This window comes from Pyrus communis, chromosome 4 (assembly GCF_963583255.1).
Source record: "Pyrus communis chromosome 4, drPyrComm1.1, whole genome shotgun sequence".
NCBI lineage: Eukaryota > Viridiplantae > Streptophyta > Magnoliopsida > Rosales > Rosaceae > Pyrus > Pyrus communis.
In genome coordinates, this window is record NC_084806.1 from 15,394,100 (window position 1) to 15,416,411 (window position 22,312).

General features: G+C 38.3%; 1 protein-coding gene and 1 long non-coding RNA gene across 2 annotated transcripts; both read right to left on the bottom strand.

Annotated features, from left to right (window-relative positions):
• Positions 1–7,951: 7,951 nt before the first annotated feature.
• Positions 7,952–9,295, bottom strand: LOC137732534 (uncharacterized). Its single transcript, XM_068471855.1, has one exon. The coding sequence runs from the start codon at positions 8,805–8,807 to the stop codon at positions 8,358–8,360; it is 450 nt and encodes a 149-aa protein (XP_068327956.1). The 5' UTR covers positions 8,808–9,295; the 3' UTR covers positions 7,952–8,357.
• A 4,094-nt stretch (positions 9,296–13,389) lies between these two features.
• On the bottom strand, positions 13,390–14,843 carry LOC137732576 (uncharacterized). Its single transcript, XR_011068354.1, has 3 exons — positions 14,543–14,843; positions 13,755–13,866; positions 13,390–13,646 (listed from the first exon to the last, which is right to left on the bottom strand). It is a non-coding gene; the product is annotated as an uncharacterized lncRNA (long non-coding RNA).
• Positions 14,844–22,312: the final 7,469 nt, after the last annotated feature.

Here is a 22,312-nt window from a genome sequence, read left to right on the forward strand (position 1 = left end):
CCGACGCAATGGTCTTCCAGTGAAAAGTATGTCAGGCTTTCGGTCAAAAGTATGTCAGGTTACATGTGTCTAGGTCGAGTCAGACCTTGTGTCGGTTTTAACCGACGCAATGTGTTCATATTTCGACGCTAAGTTTTTATCCATATTTAATCTTCTTTATTTTCCATCACTTCCGTGATTCCACTTCTCTCTCTCGTTTTATCCCTCTCTTTCCCCCATTTCTGGCTTACTCTTTCCCCCATTTCAGCCATATTCCTTCTCCTTCCATTAAATTTTGCTATGGATAATTCTCGTGAAGATCAACGTTCTGAGGAACTTCATTTGGAAGAGGACGAGGGTGATGCTGGTTCTTTTTTGAATTGTTATTAATCTCAGTTTTTATTTTTATTTTTTTGTGTGTTTGAACTATTATTATGCCTAAACTGAAAATATACATTTGTTTCCTGGTTTTTAATTGTGTTTTTGTATTAACAAGGTACATCTCAACGAAGGCGTGGACCCTTAATTCCTAAATGGACGAAACAGCTTTGTTCGTTTGATTCGTCCGGAAAATGCATTAGTGATAATGCTAGTGCTTTTTCAAAACATGTAGCAGCGGAGGTTAGGGACTATAAAAATCTCCCGTTGGAGAAAGATTGGCGTAAGGTTACGGAAGAAGATAAGGAAGCTTTCTGGAATAGAATAAAGGTATAGGTGTTTTTATTTTTAGTTGAAAATAGAAGAATAAGTCAATGATTGTAATAATAATTGACTAGCGTGATTTTTTTTGTTTTTTGTTTTTATGGATGTAGGGAAATATTTTTTTTGAAGATGCAGATATAGTAAAAATGCCTTTGATCCGTCATATGACGCTTAAGATTGCGGAGTATGCGCACAAAGAGTTTAGAAATAAGTTAAAAAAAAAGTATTATCCTAAAAGAGCAAAAGAGGTGCGCAGCGAGCCTCCTCCTGATGTGATTCCTGCCCAGTGGGATGATTTGTTGGCATATTGGAATAGAGACAAAACAAGGGTAAACCTCACATGATTTATTTCATTATAACTTTAAAGTTGCCTAATATAATCTTTTTTTTTCTTTTTTTTTTCCAGGACGTTGCTGAAAAAAATAAGATTAATCGGGGATTGAAATCAATGAACCATACTACTGGTACAAAATCCTTTGCAAGAGTGCGGGAAGAATATGTATGGATTGTACATTTTGAAGAAATGATTAATTTTAAATAATCATATTTATTTTTAGTATGAGGTTTGCTTAAAGTTGTTTGTATGAAATTTTATTTTTGATAAAGCGGAAGAAGCATGGGAAAGAAGCAGATCCTGTAACCTTTTTTCGTGAATGTCATACATGAAAAGATAAAACGTGGATTGATGAAACATCGGAGCGTACAGGGGTAATTGATTTTTTCGTGTTAGTATTTCATTTTATTAATTTTTATTATCTATAGCTTATTTTTCTGTTTTACGATTGAATTTTTGTTTTTAAAAATTGTAATGCAAGGCAACAATGGAGAGCAATCTGCAAACGTTGATTGAGTTAGGCCAAGAGGATAATGAAGATCTTAGGACCCAAGTTTATGTTGATACTATGGGTCCTGAGAGGCATAATAAAGTCAGAGGATACGGTCATGGTGTGACTCCTGATATGGTGTCCTATGCATTTTCTTCATCTTCTACATCAATTTCCTCTAGGAGATCATCTAAGAGTTCAATGGCGTTGCTGATGACTCAAAATAATGAGTTGAAAATGAGGGATGAAAATAATAATAAACGGATTTCGAACCTAGAGAACAAGCAAAATCAGTTGTTTGCATGGTTTTTTCAAAGATTTCAGCCACAACCACCGTATAGCCCGGGAACCCAACAATTAGGCCAGAGTCAGCCTCCTCAACAGTCGGGCCAAAGTCAGCCTCCCCCTGCATATTCGTATGCTGGCCATAATCAGCAACCTCCATATCCTATGTATCTGATGCCTACGCAGCCCATGCCATACATGCAGCAGCCGTCCATGCCATACATGCAGCAGCCGCCTTATCAAGTGCCAGTATATCAACCTGAGATGGCTGCTCCTAGTGGATTTTATCCTGAAGTTCTAGTTGGGGGGTTTTCTGGAATGCTTGCGGGTGTTGGATTTGATGTGGACTTGTCGAGGATTTTTGGATCAGATGGAGGATCTCAAGGGGGAGGATCTCAAGGAGAAGGTTCTCAAGCAGAAGGATCTGGACGACGTTCAGGCGCAAATTCGATTGGGTAGTTTATTTGGTTCATTTTCTTGTCGGTTAAATATGACACTTTAATCGTTCTATCTTTTTGTTTTTTTATGTTATGTTTGTAATGTCGGATTTAGTGTTTGTTACGACGGATGACTTTTTGTATTTTATGTGGAATGTTAGATGTACAGTTTGGCACTACTGTTCTTGTTATTTATTTTCATTAATGTTTATTTAGATCTTAAAATTTATTATTTTGATTATATAATTTATTTTAGTTGGAATTAATTGAAATTGCATGCAGTTGTCCATCTATTTTTATTATTATTAACAAAGATAGTGTCGGTTAAGACCGTTACTAGATTTTATATTTTATTTATTTAATTGTTATCTAACGTCGGTTTAAGGGATATTTAATTTATTTAATTTTATTACAATGTCGATTAAAAGCGACAGTAGGTTGTATATTTTACAATTAAATTACTGATGCACGTGTAACTATACGTCGCTTTAAACCGACGTTAAAGTTAGTGTCGCTTTAAACTGACGCAGTGTAGTGGCGGATTAAGCCCAAAAAGCGACACTGAAGCCCTTTCGCGACGATAGCAATAGTGTCGCTATTCCAATGCGACATTACATTGTTTAATGTCGGATTTGTGCCAAATTTCCGACAGAAATTTGATTTCTCATCGGTTTTTCCTCCGCCGATGATAGCATATATTGTAGTAGTGATACAAATTAACGTTGTTCTAATCAACTAGTCTATATACATGTATGCATTCACCCTCTCCTTTATTGAACAAAAAAACAACATTAGTTGGACTAAATCCAGACTTGCACTAAGACAAGTGCATAGACAAGAGGAGACTCCATCCCCTTAATTTAGATGAATTTATTGTGTAACTATCTTGTCATTTGTAAAGGAAAAAAGTAGTACCCAAGAAAATTAAAGAACCAAGGAGGAGTAAAATATATCCATTCCTTAGAAGTCCTACATCAGACATGCATAACTATTATAAATGGTTATATGAAAACTCAAAAAATAAACTTACTCGTACACAGGAAGCTCTACTCGAGTGAAAAGACCGTCTCCGGAAAATTTTCGAGACTCAAAAGCTGCTGCACAGACATTTTAGTTCATATACAAATTAAATATTTGTGGATCAGGATTTTGGATTCAGTACGTTTGTTGTGTGTTTAGTTTAATTTCATAAGAACAGTTACAAATCATCACCGTCACAATTTTCCTTTAAATCTCTTTTTCGGTTTTCAGACAAGATTTGTTCTAGATAAATCATAAACTTTGGCACCATTATCTCATTTAACTTCAATAAATGTGTTTTCTGACAAGACACTTTCCTTTTAGAGGAAAGTTTTTGGTGAACATATATTTAATCTCAATAGTCTCTTAAACAATAAATGTGTATTCATTAGTCAAGCCGATTAAAATAGTGTGTTCACTGGCTTCTTTGATTTAAGTTTGAATTCTCTTCCCGACATTACTGTGATTTAGAACATCTCATTGTCAAAACTGAACGCGTAAAAACGAAACAATTGACATATACGCATACAATACGTTCGATGAGGGCCTCCAGGCCATGACAGTTCTCCTAGTCAGTTTTTGTTCATCATTTGCTCAACATATACAAATCAGCAAATAGGAAAAGAACAATACTGCATTCCAATATAGATGGCCAAGATATAAATAATACGGAACTGGAGTCATTGACAACCTGGTAGGCTAGTATCAGGGATGGGCAACGGTTATGGCGGGCGGGTAACCATTATTATTTACCCATAACCGTTTATGCTCATACCTTGCATAACTGTTTACCCATTGGGTAATTGCCTAAACGGTTATACTCATACTCATAACCGTTTATAAATGGTTAACCATACTTATAACTGCATACCTATTTAACCGCAACCATTTAATACCCGTTTACCCATTTACCCTTTTTAAACCCGTTTAACCTTTTTCTTTTACCCCTTTTTTACCCGTCTACATGTTTTTTAACAACTTGAAAATGAAAAAAAAAAAATTTCATATTTATTTTTTTATTTTTTTTACAATTAAACACTTTATAGGTACATTCATCATACATTTCCATATTTTAATTTTTTAAGTCCTTATACCATTTCAATAATTGAAATAATAGTTTACGAACGATATTTTTAACTGTTACCTGTCACATCTCGGCCCGGGGCGGATCACTTCCCGGACCCGCTCCACCACCGTAGCACGATATTGTCCGCTTTGGGCTTACCATTCCCTCACGGTTTTGTTTTTGGGAACTCACGAGCAACTTCCCAGTGGGTCACCCATCATGGGATTGCTCTAGCCCTCTTCTCGCTTAACTTCGGAGTTCCTACAGAACCCGAAGCCAGTGAGCTCCTAAAAGGCCTCGTGCTAGGTAGAGATGGGAATATACATATAAGGATCACTCCCCTGAGCGATGTGAGATGTCACAATCCACCCCCCTTAGGGGCCTGACGTCCTCGTCGGCACATACGCAACCAGGGTTAGGCTCTGATACCAAATTGTCACATCCCCGCCCGGGGCGGACCACTTCCCGGGCCTGCTCCACCACCGTAGCACGATATTGTCCGCTTTGGGCTTACCATTCCCTCACGGTTTTGTTTTTGGGAACTCATGAGCAACTTCCCAGTGGGTCACCCATCATGGGATTGCTCTAACCCCCTTCTCGCTTAACTTCGGAGTTCCTACAGAACCCGAAGCCAGTGAGCTCCCAAAAGGCCTCGTGCTAGGTAGGGATGAGAATATACATTTAAGGATCACTCCCCTGGACGATGTGGGATGTCACAATCCACCCCCCTTAGGGGCCCGACGTCCTCGTCGGCACACCACGACCAGGGTTAGGCTCTGATACCAAATTGTCACATCCCGGCCCGGGACGGATCACTTCCCGGGCCCGCTCCACCACCGTAGCATGATATTGTCCGCTTTGGGCTTACCATTCCCTCACGGTTTTGTTTTTGGGAACTCACGAGCAACTTCCCAATGGGTCACCCATCATGGGATTGCTCTAGCCCTCTTCTCGCTTAACTTCGGAGTTCCTATGGAACCCGAAGCCAGTGAGCTTCCAAAAGGCCTCGTGCTAGGTAGAGATGGGAATATACATGTAAGGATCACTCCCCTGGGCGATGTGGGATGTCACAATACACCCTCCTTAGGGGCCTGACGTCCTCGTCGGCACATACGCGACCAGGGTTAGGCTCTGATACCAAATTGTCACATCCCGGCCCGGGGCGGATCACATCCCGGGCCCGCTCCACCACCGTAACACGATATTGTCCTCTTTGGGCTTACCATTCCCTCACAGTTTTGTTTTTGGGAACTCACGAGCAACTTCCCAGTAGATCACCCATCATGGGATTGCTCTAGCCCCCTTCTCGCTTAACTTCGGAGTTCCTACGGAACCCGAAGCCAGTGAGCTCCCAAAAGGCCTCATGCTACGTAGGGATGAGAATATACATTTAAGGATCACTCCCCTGGGCGATGTGGGATGTCACATTACCAATGAAGGTAATATAATATTTGCTAAGTATTTTTGGGTTACGAAAATTGTTTAGAAGACAGTATTCTTGGGTTATTTAACCCATAATGTAAAGTATTAACATAATATATATATATATATATATATATATATATAATGAGCTACATTATATTATAATTAGCTATATAAACCATGCACTATAGTCAATAACATTGATCTAAGTTTTGGCCAATAGAGAACATGGTTTGTGTTAATTTTACATATATAAAATAAATGGGTAAACGGTTACCTGTTTATAACCGCGGTTAATACTCATAACCATCCATTTAAAATTCACGGGTAAACGGTTATACTCATAACCGTTTATTTATCTAAATGATTACTCATAACCATAACCGTAAAGTTTAAATGGATGGGTAACCATGGTTACCCAAAACCGCTAGTATTTTGTCCATCCGTAGCCTGGTATACATGCATGTGGCTAACAGGGTGGTGTAATTTTAACATATAAACACACTGTTTTAATTAATTAGTATAATTAGAAAGCTAAAGTTGTCAATCATGTTTTAAATTCAATGAAGAAACAACCTGTGTAGATAAACAACCGTAACTTAGGTAACTCAATCCTCCAAATCATTAAATCTTCCACACATAGATCGAAAACTAGTAGCTACTGTAGAACTTCGCATGTATGCAGCAATGCAAGCAGTAGTCGTAATAGAAAAGATCGATTTGTAGAAATTTGATTGCATATCAACGAGCAAGAGCTCCGCATAGTGCCTTGGTGTGTTAAGTGCATAAAAAAATGGACGGGTACTCGTTGAGGTTTTCAATAGGAAAAACGTGCATGTAGCGCGGTGAATATACCCGTGTTCCTATCTCTATTAATCCAGGTGTATGTAAGCCATTATCAGAGTTCAGAGACTCAATATATGTTATTAAACGTACAGTCGGCAGAAACTATAGAATTTCGCATGTCTGCAAGCATAGTTGTATAAACTAAAAAAAACACAGAACATTTGATGGCAGATCAACGGACAAGCCACTTCGTGCCTTGGTGTGTGTTCATTACACACATACATGAACGGGTGGTGTGGAGTCTAAAATAATCCCAAAAATTCTAAAGGTGACACGTGAACTTTTGCCCGTGAAAGATAAGATTGCCCTCATTAAATGGGCAAGTTTCTCAATGCTCCCATGCGCAGCTCACACCCTAAAGGTCCCTACAGCTGAATACGACTGCTCACAGCTCATCTGCCATTGACAAGGAAAAGTCAAAGCATTAAAGATAATGATTAATTACCCAAATCTTATCTTTAATACATTCCTAATTGAAGATTAACTTTATTCAAGTAAGTAATCCCTATTTAATTTAATTAGGATAATTACTTCATTATCTCAAAATATAATTTCCTATTTAATATCTTGAGAATATTCCTCCATAAACCTTAGCCAATAGGATGTTGTCATGTGTAGGGCAAAACCCTAACACTATGGCCCCTCTCCTCCTATATATACCCTTTATTCTACCAAATTTCGGTAAGCTTTTTTACCTTAAAAAGCCCTAAACACTTTACTTTTCTCAGATAAACTAACTTAGGCAGCAGAGATCCATTGGCCTAACCCTCCCCCACCTCGTGGGTGTATGAGACTTAGGTCCTTGATCAAAGGTGTTTATTGTTTTGCAAGTGCATTTTCATCAAAGCTAGAGACGACAGAAATTTGCATCGACAAATGCTTCGTTGAGGAGTCCAACAGAAACTTGTATGAAACGGGTGCATATATCCATGCGTATATCCTATTGAATGATGAGTATTTAATTTATTATCCGAGTTCAAGGGCCGGAAACAATATATTGAACGTGCAAAAGACAGCAAGCATATATGTTGCTCACGCTCTAATCAATCACAACCAGCTACAAATTAAACCAACAACGTCCAACCCTTTTTCATTTTTTTCATGCAATACCTGTAATAATCCCAATGCCAAGCCAAGTGCATATACACACACACACACATATATACATATATGTGTGTATATATTTGAACGTAAGGTGCCCAGATCACACGTGCATGATGCATGCAAGGATATATGCAGGCATTCATACTACAATATTATGAAGTCAAAAGATAAAACTAACCCAAATAAAAATAACAATGAAGGAAAAATATATATGCAAAATCATAACTAGATGAGATTAAACAAGTTAATTAACAACAAAGCACCGAAATTCGAAAGGGCGGACTCCATTTCTGTGTTCTCTCTAAATTGCTTGATCATCATCGTCATCCTACAAATAAATACAACAAAACAAAACACAGAGATAATATTATCACCACCAACAGATTCTAGAGAGAGAGAGAGAGAGAGAGAGAGAGAGAGATCTAGAGAGAGAAAGAGTCACGGTTGCGTGATTTGGTTTCGATCCTCACTCGCCACCTTCAGACTCACTCACTCAATATTCACGAATCATGCACTTTTGCTTCGAGAACTCCCGACTTCTTTTTTACTACCAACCGCTACAATAGCTGACGTGGACCGAAACCGGCATCCATCCAATCTTGCTGTGCCACGTCTCCACCCCACGCAAACACCCCTACGCCCTATCGGATCGTAGTCCTACCACAAGCACTGTCACATCTGAATCCATTTCGCCAGTTGCGTCGGGTTTACAATCCCCGGAATGTGGGCCCCATCCGTCTTCATTAAGCTCGCCACCTCAGAGTAACTCTCCTGCACTGCGCCCGTACCAGCTCCTTGTCCGGATTCGATCGGCTTCCCCGCCAGCGGAACTGCCTCTTCTCCAGCCGGGTCGAGCTTCTGACCGAACAGTGTGCCCTTGGTTAAATACTCGTACGCCATGTAGCCGGCCAGAAGTCGATTGGACGACGGCGCCGAAGATGTCGTTTTGCTCGAAGCCTTTGGAGCCGAAGATTTGCTCGGAGCCTTTGGAAACGTCGTTGTGCTTGGAGCCTTTGGAGCCTTCGGAGCCGGTTGTTTAAAGCCGTTCGATGAGCTCTCCTTTCGCTTTCTGGACGGGACAGGTGGCAGAATCCTACGGCCGTGGTTTTGCTGGAAACTCATCGTCTAAGCATTATTTTCAAAACTCCATGCCACGTCAGCAAACGAATTTCGAAATGGAAAATCCTCCAGCGGATAAAACCGGCAATTGGAAATTTGTTGTCGGGGGCAACAGAAAAAAACCAGGGTACCGGGCACCTTTTGGAAACGTCGGGGTGGGGATTTGTGGTGGTAGAAATGTAATTTCACAAAAGGAGTTTTAGAGAAAGAAAAGGAAAATTCAGATTTAAAAAAAAAGATAAATAATAAATAAAAATGGTAAATTACGAAATGAAAGGAGGGGTTTGGGATTGGGGTGGGTTAGGCTAGAGGTTGCAGCTGGACAGATTAAATCGGATCTGGATAGCTGTTCCCCGAATCGAATCGTGGAGACGGATCAGATTGCATGCACGGAGGAGTGAGAGGAGGGGCCGCCGTAATACGGCGGAGAATGGGCGGATGCGGCGGTTGAGAACACACAAAAGAAGGGGAGGAGGACGGATGATTGGGGATTATAGAGGATGGGGGGCGAGACAAAGGGCGTGATTCATGTATTTATATGAATTTTGATAGTGCATATGCCCCAGATTTTAAGGGAATTAACTTAAATGCCATTGTGAGTTTCAAATGACTAAAATTCTCTTAAATTTGTAATTGGAATTCTGTAGTGTCTGAGTATGGGCCGCCAGATTTGGTCATGGCTGCTGAACGAAGGTATGGGCCGTCGATTTATTATACTTTCCTAGCAAGGAAAATGCGACCATACCTATATATCTACGGCTAATGTTACACAGTCTAAATTTGTAGACAAAATTTTAAAAATTAAAATATATGAAAGTTGATGATTGGTTTATAAGTTAAACGTTGATAAACATGCTCATTCATATTGGTCACATATCATTTAATTTGTAAATTTTGACTCTAAATTTGGTCTCGCTAGTATTGTTCTAAATTTATATAACTGCTAAGCACAATTGCCCGCACATAGGAGAAAATTTTCAGTTTGTCAAAAACATGACCTGGTATACCAAGTGTCACACTATAAGTAGTTAAATGCTAAAAAAAAAAAAAAAAAATTCAACTACTTTATTATGACATTATGTGTACCAAACCTATTCCCAACCCACTAAAAGAATCTCTCTACGACAAGAGTTTGTCCGCTAAAGTTGTAATTGAGTTTCTTAACGTGTGAAGGTCATGTTTGCCTAAAAAAAATTGATTTGCAAGAAAAGGGTATTATTTTCATCCATTAATTATTTCAACAATTAATGATTTTTTTTAAGACTCTCTTCAATCCTGGGCTAAATGCCAAAATTTCCCCCCTATTTCCCCTCCAAACCCAACCCAACCCAAGTCAAATCTTTGAGCTAAAAATCAAATGCCAAATGAGGGCCAAATTCCCCCCAAGAAATAGCCTAGAAACGAGTGGACTCTCCCTTTCCTAGCCCACTCTCGGTTTGGTCACTCGCGCCACTCGCTCCACGCGAGCATTAGCCTTCAGCGCCCGACAGGGTGGGACCCATTGTCAGGTCTGCTGTCGGAAGCAATTATGAGCCCAACAACTCTTTTGTTCATCGGACGGTTGGCATTATTGGACCGTTGGTTGATCCAACTGTCTACAGTCAAAATTTTTTTTTTACAATGTTATTTTAAAATACATTGAATCCAACGGCTGAGATCGAATATAATTAAATCTAACGTTAAAAAAAAGATCTAATTGCCCAAATTTAAATCCAACGGCTAAAATAATTAAAAAAAATTGAATGCTTGCTTTGTGGAAAAATTTAGTGATTTTTCAATATTTATCAGAATTTAAATATTATTATTAAAATATTCATAAAATTAATTTACAATAGTCTACATAATTATTTTTTAAAAAAGGTTAATTTAAGAAAAAAAATTAGCCTAAGTTCATTTTTCAATAATCCCGGGCTAAAATTTTAGGCTAAAAGGGTTGGAGCAGAAAAGTTGTTGCTAGGCTAAAAAAATTTGGTTTTTAGCCCAAAGGTTAGAGAGGTCTAAAGGTGGGTTTACAGTAATTTTGGATATGGCATGCTTAAAAGGGAAGGCTTGTTTATCTCATACCCCATTGATTCCCATTGATTATGGTTCATATTACTTCCCACATCAATTCATGACTCTAAAATATGATTAATAACCACTCACTTGGGCGACCATTGTTAGAAATATAAATGGTTGGGTACCAAAAGTTACAAGCAAAAAATAAGAACTTGGCTAGGGTACATGCATTTATTTAATATATCCATCATCTAATGGTCATATTTGATATTTTCTCATCTTTTTATTGCATATTTGACCGTCAGATGCCAAACGTATAACATAAATGCATGTATAATAGCAGTCCCTCTTAATGGGATAAATGTCATTTAGTCTTTTATCGTTATTGTCTTCTTCTTTAGTAGATGCCACAAATTCTTCAAAGTTTTTTAGTAGTTGGTCCAATGAAGAAGGCCTAAGATTTATGGTGCCGTTTGATATGTGGAATGAGACGGAACATACTCGTCCCATGTTTGATACGCCAAGTTGTTCGGGATGCGCTGTCCCATGAAATGATTTTTAGTCATTTTGTTTGTTCCACCATCCCTCTTGGACCGAATTGCTCTAGCCATGGAACACAAAATTATAAATTTTTTGGACAACAATACCCCTTCTCTTTTTCATTAATTCCACTGTCTACCCTCCCTCCTTCTCCCATAGCCTCTCTCTCTTCTACCCTCCCTCTCTCCTATAGCTTCCTCCTCCTCCACCATAAACCCAGCAAACCCATCCGAACCTAACCCCACCTTCCTCTAACCGCCTCCCTGCTAGTCCCACGACGAGATTGTCGCTAGCGATGCCCAGGACTCGCATATCAAGCACCTCCGAGCCTTTTCTGACGACGATGAGGCTGTTGAAAAAGTCGTCCAAGCGCCACAAGCACCGCCACCACCACTGCTGCCATCGTCACCGTCACAGCAGCAAAAAGCGCGAAGAGGAGACCAAGGCAGTCATTGACGATGTCGAAGCTTCTCCACCGCCTCCTGTTCAGTCCCTTCGCACTCCACCTTCTTCTCCGTCGTCGCCACCATAGCCAGGCGGTTATTGTAAGCCCAGGGAGGACGACGACGACGCTGCAGAAATTGATTAAAATGAATTTGAGGGAGTTGGGATTTTTGGTGGGCTAAGGGACAATGAGGGAGGAATTGGAAAATGGGTACTTTGAGTGAGTTGGGTTCGGAGGAGAGGAAAACGGGATGGAGATGGTGACTGAGTTGTCGACGACTAAGAAGATTTTGCGGCAAAAATGGCTGATCTGGGTGAAGAAGAAGATGACGGCGTGGGTTGATCCGAATTGGGAAATTGGGTTTTCATCTGAAAAGTTGAAAATAAGGGTTTGGAATGAGAATATTCGATTTTTTTTTTAAATTTTTTTTATGCACGTGGGTAAATTAGTTATTTCGAGCTCGTTTGGTTGTACTTTTGAAATAGTCAAATCGCTTCCTAATGAGTAAAAGCGCTTTAGTTTTAAAAAATGGTCATTTGGCAAATATTTTAAAAAAGCTTTTAATTAGAAGTAGAATCACTAATAAGCATTTTCTAAGAAGCACCTACGAGTTGCTTCCTCCTAAAGTGCTAGAAAACAAGGGAAGCACTTTGCTCCCATTAATGAAATTTTTTCAATTCCCGAATTATCCCTATTTTTTTAATTTGCAAAGTCTAAAATGCCATTACACTTGAAAAAAACATCAAAATTGCCATCACCAATTTTTTCTAGGTTTGCATGTTAAAAACCCAAAAGTCTTTTTATTTTCATAATATTTTGGTGGCTGGAGAAGTCATCTTGGTCTCCATCTCTTCCTCTCCATCTTCCCCAAATCTCTCTGAATCTCCATAGCCTGAAATTCTTGTGGAGGTATGTTTGTTATTTCTTTTCTTAAAATTTGTATCTAGTGTGTGAATTTGATTGTTGATGTTATTTTTATCAAAATTGTTGTGAATTTTGAACTACACGAAAATAATTTTAGGGTTTAGAGATCGTTCATTGACATTCCAATGGTATTTTCTGCATTTTTTTTTTCTACATTCTTCAGAGTCACTCTAGGTACGGGCGGGTGATCTAATTTGTTGGTAGGTATCATTGTGAACACATATATTTACAACTTAGTTTGCTTCGAAAATTAATTTGTAAATACTACATGCATTTGAGCAAGTTAAATATTTCTAATCAGGTTACTAAAAGGCCTTCATGTTTGGAGGCTTGTATTGCTATCGAGATTTGATGCCGCATTAACAATTGTAGATACTACTAATAGCAAATTAACTTCCAATGACAACAGAAAGCAACAGTAATAATTTATTGTTAATGGTTACATATCCTGCATTATCTATACAAATACTAGATACATATGCAGTGGTGTTAGCAATGGTCTAAGCAGTGGCGCACTGCAGTGATGGAAGCAACGGTGTAGTGCATTATTATATATAACAAATACTAGTAGTTACAAATCTCGCAAATAATTGGCACCAACTATAAAAAAATATTTATTAAGCATCAAATAGGACGCCACAATCACATTATTTTAAACAGCTTCACCATAATTGTTTCATGTGAAATGTTACTACATATTTCAAACTAAAATAAAATCCAATACTAATACAATTCATAATTCACAAAATGAGAAACATTTAGATATCAAAGAATGTATTTCACTTACATTAATGAAACATATATACATGATCAGAACGTTTATAAGTTATATATTCCTATGTCAAGGTCCTCATGATAATACAAACCATGTAGAATTGTCTTCAAACTTCAGCTTCCACCTCTCATCATAAACCTCCTCAAATATGTCCTTAAACCTGGGGCAGTCAAATAGCTCAACATTTGTAATAATTTCCTTATAGAACTAAATGATATAGAATTGATAGTTGAATGTTGAATAATTCTTCCAACAAAGGTAAATTTACCTGCCATCATACTTCACTATTTCTTCATAATAGTGTTTTTGGTGCTTAAGTATAGTGGTCACTTCTTGGAAAGAGCCAACGACGTTGACAAGTCAGCAAATGCTCGAATAGACTACAAAAAAACCAGGGTTTTGTTAGTAGAGTTTATCAGCACATTTGCCTAAACGAACAAAAAGGTATGTGATGCCCATTGTGGTAACATAAACCTCATCAGCATTATACACAGAAAGGGCTACACCATGCCCTTTGAAATTGTAAACATCAAGTGCAACAGGGGAGACTCCTTCTGGGACTTAGCATTACAAACAGATAGATGCGTAGCAAAAAACCATATTCAAGGCGAAATTACTTCACCAACACAATCATATGATCTAGAATGTGGAGATTTACTTACCAAAAACCATTTCAAGTTTTCACGGCCCTTTGACAACTGTATCGGGTTCGATACTGATTGCCAAAGGCATGCCTACGAATACACATGGCTTTCTTCCAACCTGTAAATTGGACGTGTATTGAGCATTTCCCACATCATTTTACTTAAATGACTTCGAGCCATTACCAGGAACTATTCTAGGGATGTTTTTACATAGAATAGGTTCATGAAAAAATAGCACCTGTAAAATAAAGCATAACATTTCAATTAGAGATTGTTCAAACAGTTAGGTAATCTTTCAGATGCTAACTTAAGCTGTAACTTATTAACAAAAACGAGTAAATCACAACATTGACAACAAATGACATAAACCTAGAATTTACAAATTACTTACTTTCTTGGACTGCTTATTTACCTTTCTTTCTTCCTGCTTCGTATGATCCTTTATGGCCCCAAGAAAATAACCTACTCTCTTGCTTCTTCGCAAACCTTTCCCTGTATTGATGTCGTCAGAATGCCCCACTTCATCTTCTACCTTTAAACTACACCCCATTCTCACTTTTCTTAGAGGCCTGCTTTCCATTTTCTCCTTCGTCTTGCTCTGATTTCTACTCATGATTCACCATTCCTTTCCAAATAGTTCTTCCCTTTTCCACTACAAATCTCACCTTTTTCTGACCACTCCGTGCTTTTTCACAAAAGCACTACCATTGTCTCTGCATTCAACAATGCTTTCTTCCTCATCCTTCTCCAATTAATCCACCCCCAAATTTTTACTTCTCTTGCTAATTGAGTCACCAGTGCCATTAAAGAATAAATAAACAAAACCAAGCCAACATATTTCTTTGACTAGCTCGAATTACAAAAAATCCTCCAACAATATTAGATAAGACTGGAATGTGCGAAAAAATGATGAAACAACACCAAGAAAAAATAAATTAGAAGATAATTCCTCAAATAATCTAACCGAATGAGAAGGGATGAGGTTGAATTTGAATTTCTAGCAGCGAAAAGAAAAAACTGAGAGATGACAAAAAATATTAGGGTTAGGGAAAAGAGAGATTTGAGAGAGGAACAAGAAACATAAATCCTTACCTGGTTCAATTGTGTCTCAGCATCAGTGGTTGTGGCAAGAGTTGCAAAGAAGGATCTCTGCTTTGAAGAGAGGGAGATAGGCGGAGAACAAGAACGAGTGAGGCGGAGAGCGAGAAGGAGATGAGAGTGTGCAGTTGTGCTTTTATTTTCTTCTACTTATTCACAACAGAGCGTACAGGTATGTGCGACGAAACTTATTCCTGTCGCAAACAACAAAGCACCAAAGTTTAGCGCGCATAAAATAATGAAATTTAATAGTTATTGCGAGGGCCGCACCACGCGTCGTAAAAAAGGTGTCGCAATTACCATATTTTCTTGTAGCGTGTGGAGAAGGTAACGAAAAAAAGAGCAAGGCAATGTGGGATGATGCAAGTGTTGAGATATTTATAAGTGTTTGTGTAGCTGAGACATTAGCCGGAAATTAAATAGGTGGTCATCTTAATAGGATTGGATGGAAAAATGTTATTAAAAAAATGTAATAACCTTACTCAAAGGTCATATGTTCATAAATAACTCAAGAACAAATGAATTGCACTTAAGAAAGAATGGCAATTGTGGGCATCATTAGTTGGAAAAGATACTGGCTTAGGATGAGATCCTGTGAAGCAAACTATCATTGCAAGTGATGAGTGGTGGGAGAAAAAAGTGAAGGTGATAAATTATTATCTCATATCCATGGAAATCTAACTTCATATTTATGTTCTTTTATCATAATTTTTTCATTGTAGTTAGTCATATTCCAGGAGAATTCTGAAGTTGCAAAATATCAAAATAGTGGACTGAAAAATGTTGACCAACTGAACATTTTGTTTAAAGAATGAGCTGTTACAGGTGTAGGTGCATGAGCACCTTCACAAGGGTTGATGAGTAATAATGTCCAGAAAGCTCTAACAGGCGAACAAAATGACGGTCAAGATGATTTGGAAAATGACATAGATAATAATGAGGGGCTTGACGACATAGCCAATGCTAAGACACCTTCCCCTGCTCAACCTTCAACACAAGGAAAATGAACAAAAAGAACAAGAGATTCTAAAAGAGTTGGAATTGGGGCCATGATGATAAAACAATTAGATGGTATTTTAAAAGCTGTAAACAACCGTTCTAAGAGCACATATAAGCTTGGTTGTAGCATTGAGGATGTGATGCAAGTTTTGGAAGGAATGCATGAAGTTGTGAATGTATGAAAGCGGTTGATATCTTCACTGAAAGAAAAAATAGAGAGATGTTTGTTGCATTGAAGCAATCTAACCGACAAATCATGTGGCTCAAGAGCAAGAAAATTTGATTCGTCACATTTATCTTAGGATTATATTTTTCGACATGTATTTTTTTTTTTTTCGTGTGGTTGAATAAGTATTTATTATATAATGGATAGGTTAAACATATGTGCCTCTACTATCTTTAATTATACGATTTTTTAGAACTTTATTCAAAATGTAATCTTTATTTTTGCCATGAATATATATTCCTCTCGTATTAAAATTTTCTTTTGTGTTTACATATATGAGTTCTAGTAGCAGTGATAGTAGCAATACAAACACCTCTATTGATGGAAGTGATGATGAATTTTATCAACTGGTTTCTGCAAGTTGTGTCACGGCTGTCTCTGAATGGTTAAAGTATGTTGACAAAGAGCCTTCTAGGACTTCTTCGTATACGGGATATAGATGGGTAATGGAAGTTTTAAATGGTCATTATATAAGATGCCATGAACAATTTAGGATGGAACAACATGTTTATAAGACTTGTTAGAGACTTGGAAGTGTGATTATGGATTAAACAAGGTCCTAAAAAACGCTAGGCCCTGGTCAGGCGGCAGAGTAGGGCTTAGCGCCTAGGCGCCTAGGCCGCCGAGGCAGATTTAAGTATATGTGTAAAATTTAGGACTTTTTATGTTGATTTTCTAACATTTAGTCAGCCCATTTATTTTAATCATTGTTGGGCCTTTGTTTTTCATTAAAAACGAATTGGGCGTTTGTTTTAAAGAAAAGCCACCTAAGTTCCTAACCAAAAAAACCCTAACTCTAATTATCTAAAGCACAACCGCCCTATTTCTCTGCAATTGTAGATACCTCTACCCCTCTCTCTTTCTCTCTTTCCCCAGCAAAGCCGTCCATTTTCTTTCTCTTTTACCTTGCAATTGCAGATCCATTATCTCGTCCCATATCTTTACTCTTTAATTGCAGATCGATGTCTATCGCTCTCATCCCAGCCAAATTATCTCACTTCATTTTCTCTGCAATTGCAGATTGAAACCTGTCGGGATGGTCGCCCAATCATCCATCCTCTTTACCACAGCAGAAGAACGACATTGTAATCAACTTACCATCAAGCCGCCTAGCAGTCACCAAGGCTGCTTAGCCTACCCAGCCCCCGTCTAGGCGTCGCCTAATATCCTTTCCAATTTCTTGGATGATTTTGGTTTAATTGCGGTGGCGAACCACCGCCCAGTGCCTAGGCGGTCGCCTAGGCCACGTTTTAGAACACTGGATTAAAAAGAATTGGAGATATAACACTGGAAAAAGCATTAGCAATGTTTCTTAACAAATTAGGTCATGGGCACACTAATAGGATGGTCCAAAAGAGGTTTCAACGCTCCGGAGAGACTGTTTCTAGGTGATTTGGGATACTAGTAGATGTTGTTTCTCGCATGGCTACTGATATTATATGTCCACATGATCGGCAATTCAAAAGAGTATCAAATAAAATTAAGGGTGACAATCGGTGGCCATATTTTAAGGTTGCATAGGGAAAATTGACGGAACACATGTCCTAGTTATGGTGCCTAGAGAAATGCAAGTGCCATATATTGGTAGAAAAGGAAATACAACTAAAAAAGTTATGGATGTATGTGATTTTAATATGTGTTTCACATTTGTCTGGGTAGGACAAGAGGTACTGCTCATGATTCACGTATATTCATGGACACACCCCGACCTTAGAAGGTTGAAGCATGTGGGCCGTCACCATGAGGTGACGTAACCATAAGAGTAAGTGATGTGAAAAAGTGAATAAATTAAAACCAAACTAGAACTAATTTAAATTAAACAGTGAAAGAGTGCGCAGTTGTGGGAAGAACCTACTATAATTATTCAGAGCATAATAGACAGTAAAACTACAGTGAAGTAGTCAAAGTAGCTAAAGTACACTTATTACACCATACTAGATAAGTTCATACTTCTAAAATAGAGATAATGTCATAACTGCTGAAGGTTCCTCGAATGCCACAAAGAGTACAACTATCTAGGTCATAGAGGGGCGAAAAACAAAGTTGAGTGGGTCAACAAAACAACGCTTGTAAGAAAACCTTTACTTTCGAACATACTAACCCTTCGCTGTAAAACAAGTATAGTTTCCTTAAAACATACTACGTAAGTATGTAACCAACAGTACAACAACAATATAACCAGAAATATGCCAAGTCATGACATATCAAATGCCACAATAATATAATCATGTGATAATCAAATATAACTAAGTGCTCATCCATCTAAGCTGACACACGAGTTCGTACAGATAATTTCTGACACGAACATGACTGGGTAATCAATACGCTCTAGTACTATGATCATGTGAAGGCTAGTGCAAAACCACGGTGACATACGAGTTGCAATTGCCTAATGCAAACTGTACGACATGACTGGCACCTAATTTGGATCTAAGGCGAGCGAACAATGCGGATGTGAACATACACGTGAAAGGCTGCCCTGGCCCTAGCCCTGGGGCGAGTACTAACACTGGTGCAACAAGATGAACATGTATAAGTATGTATGAATGTCATGACAGTAATATTCCAACCATATAGCAACATTTATCACAATTAATATCACAATAACGATACTTGGCAATATAAGCGTAAAAGTGAAGTAAATACGCATTTATGGAAACTATAATTATGTATAGGTATAAAAATAAACTGCCCACTCACAACTGTGTTGCCGGATCGTAGCCCCCGAGCCTTGCCTGACCCCCTAAGTTCTCGAGATATGTTTCCCCTATATGTGAAATAAATATATTTAAATTAATTAAAACACATATAAGGAAACTTGAATAAAACCCCCATAGTTTACTCAAACCTAGGGTTTAAATACTTGAAATCGATCTACTCGACGTCACAGACCAACACAAATTTTCAGAATATTTTTTGGACACCGTTCGCTTGCCTTGGATCCAAGTTAGGTGCCAGTCCTGTCGTACAGTTTGCATTAGGCAATTGCGACTTGTATGTGACCGTGCTTCTGCACCAGCCTTCACGTGATCGTAGTACTAGAGCGTATTGATTACACCCAGGTGCGCCGGCCAAGGCACGACCACATGCACCGGCTACGCGCACTCTTTTGATTAGGCACTTTTAGGTTTAAATTTATTCACATCCTTTTTCGACTACACTACACTTTAGGCTTCATCACCCTCCAGATGTTGGCCAACACAACTTGATTCAGAGTCCAAGTGGACTTTCCAGGTCGGGGTGTGTCATTCATGAAGGCCTTGAAAGACTAGAATTGAAATTTCTTTATCCCCTTTCTCGTTAGTAATCAACCTTAGTCCTATATGAATGTGTTTATTTATTTATTATCTTATGAATACAAAAATCTGTATATTTTTCTTTTCAATTATGGTGTAGGCAAATATTATTTAGTTGATGCTGGATATCCACATATGAATGGATATATTGGACCTTATAGGGGAGAATGATATCATCTTCCTAAATTTCGACGTGGAAGTCAGCCAAGAGGGAAAAAATAGATATTTAATCAGAGGCATTCATCCCTTAGATGTACTATAGAAAGAACTTTTGGTGTTTGGAAAAATAGATGGACAATGATTCGTCTCATGCGTAACTTCCCTTTTAAAAAACAGGTACAAATTGTTGTTGCTTCAATGGCCGTACACAATTTTATTAGGAATCATTCCATGACAAATCAAGAGTTCCAACCTTATGATGATGATGATGAGCTACTTCCGCCTGGACATGAGGAAGATCATAAAGATGAATAAATTGTTGATGAAAATTTTACTCATAGGTGAGAGATGGATGTTGAACAAGAAAGGATTGTTAATCTTTTTATATCTAGTTAATACTTATTTCACATTTGATTATCATGCAACTATAACGTGTCTTTTTGTTTTTAAGAAACAAACATATATTCTCAATAAGTATGTATCATTTTGTTAGTGATCATTATTTTTTTGTAATTGAATTTTCATCAACTCTTAATCAAGTTGTATGCTAATTATATACAAAAAATACTTATGCACAAATTATTGAGAATTAATAATGAAAGCGCTTATTCATTTGACAACCAAACACTCTATTTAATATTAAAAACATTTCTATCCAATATAAAAGCGCTTAGTTGGTTGCATGCCAAACAACAAACTACTTCCTTATAGAAGCGCTATTGAAAAGTGCTACAAACAAAAAGCGCTAGTGAGTAAAAGCGCTTTATAGAGTAGCACATCCAAACGAGCCCTTAATCTTTTGGTTTCATTTGCCATGCACTTACCAAACACAGAACAGAACATTTGTCCCGTTCCATCCTGTGCGTACCAAACATAACACAGAACCTCCGTTCTGTCCCATCTGCGTACCAAACGTTACCTAAGAGCACTAATTACTGGTGTGCCCTATGAAGTGTTTTTGAGTTTTACTTTACCTCTAAAACTCTATGAAGTGTTTTTGAGTTTTACTTTACCTCTAAAACTTATTTTGTGTTTGCCTGCCCTCTAATATTTTTTCGTTCATGTTGTTGACGTGGTTGTAAAAAAAAAGGACATTTTCATATTTTTCCTACTCCAACTCGATTGCCGACGTGAACACTCAATACAAGTCTCTCTTCTCCTCTTATTTGGTTCATTTCATTCTCTCTTCCCCCTTGCTGGCTTGTTCGTCTTTTCATCTTCTCCTTCTCTTCATCATTTAAGATTAGAAATATTATTCATTTTCCTTCCCCACCCAAACAAACAACAACAACAACAACAAAGTCTTTTCCCACTAAGTGGGGTCGGCTATATGAATCCTAGAACGCCATTGTGCTCGGTTCTATGTCATGTCCTCCATTAGATCCAAATACTCTAAGTCTTTTCTTAGAGTCTCTTCCAAAGTTTTCCTAGGTCTTCCTCTACCCCTTCGGCCTTGGACCTTTGTCCCATAGTCGCATCTTCTAATAGGAGCGTCAGTAGGCCTTCTTTGCACATGTCCAAACCACCGTAACCGATTTTCTTTCATCTTTTCTTCAATTTCCCCACCCAAACAAAAAAAAAAAATTATTGGAAAACGATTTCATTTCAATTTATTATTCAAACAAAAGAGGACAAATTTTCAGATTTCAACATGCTACCTTGGGATCTGGAGACCTGGTTTTTTTTTTTTTTTTTTTTCCTTTTCTTTTCTTTTCTTTTTTGTGACCGAGTTTTCATAGGGGGTCTATTCACCTCACTGTAAAGGGAGATCGTGACTGAGTTCTCTAAGAACAACCATCATTGATCTCAACCGATCCTTCACTGTTCGATTTTCTCATCTTTGATTCTTCCTCTCTATTTACCACAGAGCCATAATCCCTAAATACACATGAACCTTAAGTAAAATATTGGCGGGACTTCTTTAATTTGAAAGTGTATTTTAGGTGGAAGACACATCGAAATCTGAGTTGGAGAAGGGCAATGGCTTAGAGCAGTTTCACCGTGGGCAATAACCCAATGGACTGGCTCTTAAACAGGGCGAGAAAGCCCGAGCAACTTGGTCTAGCATGTGCTGGCGATGGAGCCTGAGCGAGCCTGAGGGAAAGGCCCGGCAAGAGTTGCCAGCTCGAGAGCCCGAAGGGCATATTATGCAAGGTTGACGTCTGGGCGACGTCAACCACGTGATGGATAAGCCTGGACAATTCTTCAGGGAGGTCGATCTCAACGCCGATATCCTGGAGACGGAGGGCGAGCTTCTCGCCGATGCTGGTGACTCCACCACACCACCAGGCCTTCCCATTTCTTTATTCTCTCTCCTTTTCTTCCCAAAAAATAAATAATACAATTTCTTCAAGTTAACAGAGGAAAGAGAGAAAGAGAGAAAGAGAGAGAGAGAGAGATGGTG